A 5,076-nucleotide genomic window follows, 5' to 3' on the forward strand; every position below is an offset into this window, starting at 1 on the left:
TACAACATATATTTATATATATTCGAATAAGATGAAACTCCCTAAACTCGTATTTTTCTTGATCCAAATTTTTGAAAAAAACCCAATTCAATCTCAATTTAAAAAAAAACACATATATTAAATCAGATAAACTGAAATCCATCAAATATGAGTGTTTTATCATGTATACTTATATTGACTTTTTTTTTGGAATTTTTTACCAATTTCTTTTGCTGACAAGTGTTTATAATTAAAAAATAAAATACAAAAAAGGAAAATAGACATCACGCATATACATTCATTGTTTTCTATACAAAAAGATCTAATTTTTTTTTAAAAAAAAAAGAAGAAAAAACCTTTAGAAAAAGGAAGAAAGTTAAGTTCATACGTGACATCAACAATAATGAACTTTTATCAAAAACTTTATATTATGAATTAAAAAAAAACTAAAAAGAAAAAAGAAAAAAGACCAAAAAAAGAAAAAAATTCGAATGTAATGCCAGCACATCTACTAATATAATTTTTTTTAATTATCAAATTAAAGAAAAAGAAAAAGTAAAAAAAAAGATAAAAACATATATTTTTAATAATAATTGATGAGTCCATACTAAAAAAATTCAAAATATATTAAAAATATTTATTATATATATAAAGTTAACAAAAAAATGAAAAAAAAAAATCAAATGACTTGATATGTTGTATACCCTTGATATAATATGTGTCTCAAGCAAAAAATATAAATAAAAAAATGATTTATCAATTACAAAAAATAATAAAAAGGAAAAAAATGAACATATAGTGTATTACTCTTAATAACAAGTGAGATTTAAAAAAATTAAAACAAAAATTTTTAATTAAAAAAATAAAAAGGAAGAAATAGAAAATTTTTATAGATAGGTCTCACAAAATGAAAAAATCTTTTAAAAATATATTGATTTCTTTTCAAAAATTATAAAATATAAAAAAAATGTGAGTCCCACACAAAAAATCTACCCAAAAAAAACTTCACACTTTTAAAAAAATTTTAAAAAATAAAAAAATAGGTCCTAAAAAACATTTAAAAAGTTTAATGTAAGATCTCACTTTCAAAAAAGTGGGTCTGAAACTTTTTGAAAAGATAAAAAAAAAAAAAAGCTAATGATTCCACTAGTAATAAACAATATATATATATATATATATATAAATCAGGAGATTATAAAATGGGTAATTAAATGGGTAACACATGGTCGTCTTTTGTTGTTGAAATCTGCGTATCAATATATAGGATTCTTCTTTCACAATTTTATTGTTCAAAATGGGACTTAATGAACACCACAAAGCAGAAATGAACTTGTCTCTCTTAGTCATCACTTTAATGAAAAAATAAACTACTACTGACATGGTCTGTCATGGCTATGAACTCTCTCTATCGTCTGTCATGGCCAGTAATGTTTTAGGTAAAAAGCAAGCTTCGACTGTCCCACTTTGAAGCGCGAGTGGAAGTGGCCTTAGCCATACAAAATCAATACTATAATAATATAATCAAAACGAAGTTAATCACAATCAATACTGTAATAATATCCAAAATCAATTCTCCCAACCAAAAGAAGAAAAAAATTATAAAGCAATGGCAGTTTCAATAATGTTTTGAATATCTTGAAGCATGTTTCAACCTCGCTACAATCAAAAAATTTTTGAAGTATTTTGAAGGAAGCACTTGTCTTTTTCTTTTTCTTGGGCTTACCTAACATGGTCCTCGACCATCCCAAGTCGTGTTGCTGAAGTCCTAATGTCCTTGAAATCATTATGAATTGCTGTAAAAATGTGTTGCGTCTTTTTCATTTTCTTTAGAGAACACTTCTTTGGTCACTGCACTGTCTACTTCTTCATAAATAGTAGTAAACTCCACTCATTTTCCTCGATTCTTCCTGGAAAGAACTTTATAGCATATCTGTGATCTAAAATACTTCTTCATAAATAGAGGCAAAAGGAACTGTCTCAAACACCAACTTGAGATAACTTCCCCTTCCGCCTCATCCTTATGTTATCGTTACCATCTTCCTCTTCTCCTTCTCCTTCTTCTTTTTCTTCTTCTTCTCCACATAAATATGATGTTTTCTTGAGTTTTAGAGGTGAAGATACCCGCACAAAATTCACTGATCATCTACATGATGCTTTAATACAGAAGGGAATAGTCACTTTCATGGATGATCGAAGGCTTGAGCCTGGGTAAGAAATCTTACAAGAACTCTTGAAAGCAATTCAAGAATCATAGTGTTCACTAATCGTTTTCTCAAAAACATATGCTTTTTCAAATTTTTGCTTGGAAGAACTTGTTGAGATTGTTAAACAAAAAAAAAAAAAGAGGGGCATAAAATTTTCCCAATTTTTTATGATGTGGTTCCATCTGATTTGAGAAAACAAACAGGAAAAGTTGCTGAAGCCTTTGCCAAACATGAAGAGATATACAAGGAAACTAAAGACAAGATCCAAAAGTGGCGAACTGCTTTAACTGAAGTGGCTAATATCAAAGGATGGCATTTAAATAACAAGTAACTCATTTTCTTGTCTAGTTTTCGTTTTTAATCTCCGCATATTTGATTTTTCTTCCTTTTTGCATTACATGTTATATACTTTAAAAATCATTTTTAATATTGCGTTTTATTGTTGAATTTCATTTAAAAAACATTGACTTCTTTCTTATTCCTGCTCTGTTTTTCATCTCAAACTGTGTTAGGAATAAAATCTTGTCTCTCAAAAATAAAGTGACCACCATGTTTCATGTTTTGTTTGAAATAATAAAAAGAAAAAAATGTGTTAAGAAATTTCTTTTTGATGAGATTGCAAGTTATAATTTACTTATGTATTAGCCAGTTATGAAAAATAAAATCATAAATAATTTCTTATAAACTTGAAATACATTTGGAAATGATATCAGTTACTAAAGCTATAATAAGTACAACAATAGCCTAGAGGTTTTTAAGTAAACTTAACCATGAGTCTAGTTAAGTGCGGTTATTATTTAGAATCTCTTACTCAAGGCAAACCTGGTTATAGTTAAAAAAATTTTAAAATATTGAAAAAATATCTTTATATTAATATTTTATATATTTTTAAATTAAATTTAAATAAAAATAATTATCATTCATTAAACAATAATTTAGGTCAGAGTTCAAACTTAAAAATTCATGATTGAGATGAGCTCAGCCTGTAGGTCAAGTAGGTAACTCAATCTATATCCAAATCTACTCTAAAGGTTTCCTTAATTTGTTTGATAAAAGATTATTGTGCTCTTATTTTTTGACTCTTTAATTTCTAGGCTCATTTATTATCATTATCATTTCCTTTAGCGTTTAATTTGTTAAGTAGAAACTAAATTTAATTTCTCTTTCTATGCTTGGAGATATGAAATTGAATTTATTGGAGATATTGTTAAAAAGATATCAGCAAAATTATACCGAACATATGCAGCTATTCATGATGAGTTGATTGGAATTAATTGACGTTTGGATGGGTTGCATTTGAAAACAGACATTGGTAAAGATGATGTCCGCATTATTGGAATTTGTGGCATTAACTCTTCATCATTTGTTGGCCTGCAATGTTTCACGTAAAAAGCAAGCTTCAATGTCCATATTCCCTTCTTCAGCTCCACCATACACTGTTGTCTTCCCATCATGCTTGTTCCCACACCCACTTCGAATTGCAATTAGCCTTCCCATCCAAAATCAATGCTATAATAATCAAACCGAGGTGAACCACCCAAGACCAGAAGATTGTTTATACTACTTGCTAGGCTTGATGTCAATAGGAAAGGACTTTCCTTCCATAATTTATAAATTCGTCATCTTTTCCTCAGACTATGACGCAATAAACTCGTTCATTTGCCATGCTACATTGCTAAGCCCATGTTCTTGTAGCTTCTTGATTTTCATGGTTATAAGTCCACCTTGCATCTTGTTTCCGGAATATTGGTTAGGCAGCTGGTGCAATCTTGATTTTGCACCAACTGCTAAAAAGAAATTAGTCTCTTCTTCTGGATCAAGATTTCTGATGCGCATAACAGCTCACCAGATATGAGACAAGAGTGCATGGAGAGAGGAGATTTTGTCTGTGCCAAGTTCAGCATTGGCCTTTGCTTTGAGATTTGCTATATTTTCCTTTGTGAAATGAAAAAAAAAAAATCTTGCTTGAAATGGTGGAGGAATGAATTCATGGATTTGTGTGAGACAAGAGTTCAAAATACTAACAGGACCCTCAATACCATTTGGAAACCAACGTTGAAGAGATGGGGGCTTGGACAATTTTGTGGAGCCTCGGGAAATTTCTGCTCAGGAGTTGAAGAAATGCACAATTAATGTGCCATCAACCACAACATGATTGTAACTGCAGCTAATGAAGATGCCATTTGAAAGCTTTGTCACTTGTATTGCAAGTAAGGGACTGGAAGTACCCTCATAATTTTTAACTTCATTTAACCGAAAAAATGAGCTGATAAAGGAAGGAACAACCAAAGGGTCAATGATATCAGAAATATTTATCTCATTAGCTGTAGCATAAACAAACAAGACACTAGAATTGTTGCAGTCAATGAAAAACGAAGAGGTTTCATTATCAACTTAATTCAATGGTTGCGAGGCAGCCTGCGACGGGGAAAAAGTAGTCTAGAGTTTGTGAAAGGGAGGTTTTGCAAGTGGTGGACTAAGGTTTCACCTAAACTTTTTATCTTGTTGGAGTTGTGGCTTGTAGTGGAGAACTCACTTCGGGGAATAGTCCATGGCAAGGAACATGAGATCCCATGGACCTAACTCAATTCTTTCAACTTCTTTCTTAGGGTTGGCAGCTTGAAAAATGCCAGTGGATATGAATTGAATATCTCCCATCTCTCTGTATCTTGTTAAGTTTTTGCCAGTTAATAGAAACTGAAGCTTCTATTTATAGCAAAAATCGCGTGGTTGATTGGTAAAGTGATGAACTTTTCATTTGAATAATTATAAATCAAATCTTAAACATCAAAAGAAAAAGAAAAAAAAAAAAAAGAAGAAACTTCCTATTTATAATCAAACTCAACCACAACAACCATAAAAAGTGTGCATTTAATTAAAGGTAAGTTGTACA

The 5,076-nt window shown here is 30.0% G+C and overlaps 1 protein-coding gene and 1 pseudogene across 1 annotated transcript; one reads left to right on the forward strand and one right to left on the reverse strand.

Annotated features, from left to right (window-relative positions):
• Positions 1-1,884: 1,884 nt before the first annotated feature.
• Positions 1,885-2,652, forward strand: LOC149519182 (disease resistance protein RPV1 pseudogene; annotated as a pseudogene).
• An 890-nt stretch (positions 2,653-3,542) lies between these two features.
• Positions 3,543-4,841, reverse strand: LOC149519183 (uncharacterized). The gene is made up of 5 exons (XM_089760224.1): positions 4,720-4,841; positions 4,383-4,530; positions 4,209-4,285; positions 3,847-4,008; positions 3,543-3,672 (listed from the first exon to the last, which is right to left on the reverse strand). The coding sequence occupies exons 1-5, from the start codon at positions 4,839-4,841 to the stop codon at positions 3,543-3,545; spliced, it is 639 nt and encodes a 212-aa protein (XP_089616350.1).
• Between the last annotated feature and the right edge of the window lie 235 nt (positions 4,842-5,076).

The sequence above is a fragment of the Durio zibethinus genome, chromosome 4, assembly GCF_047325235.1.
Source record: "Durio zibethinus cultivar Kanyao isolate XHJ-2024 chromosome 4, ASM4732523v1, whole genome shotgun sequence".
Lineage (NCBI taxonomy): Eukaryota > Viridiplantae > Streptophyta > Magnoliopsida > Malvales > Malvaceae > Durio > Durio zibethinus.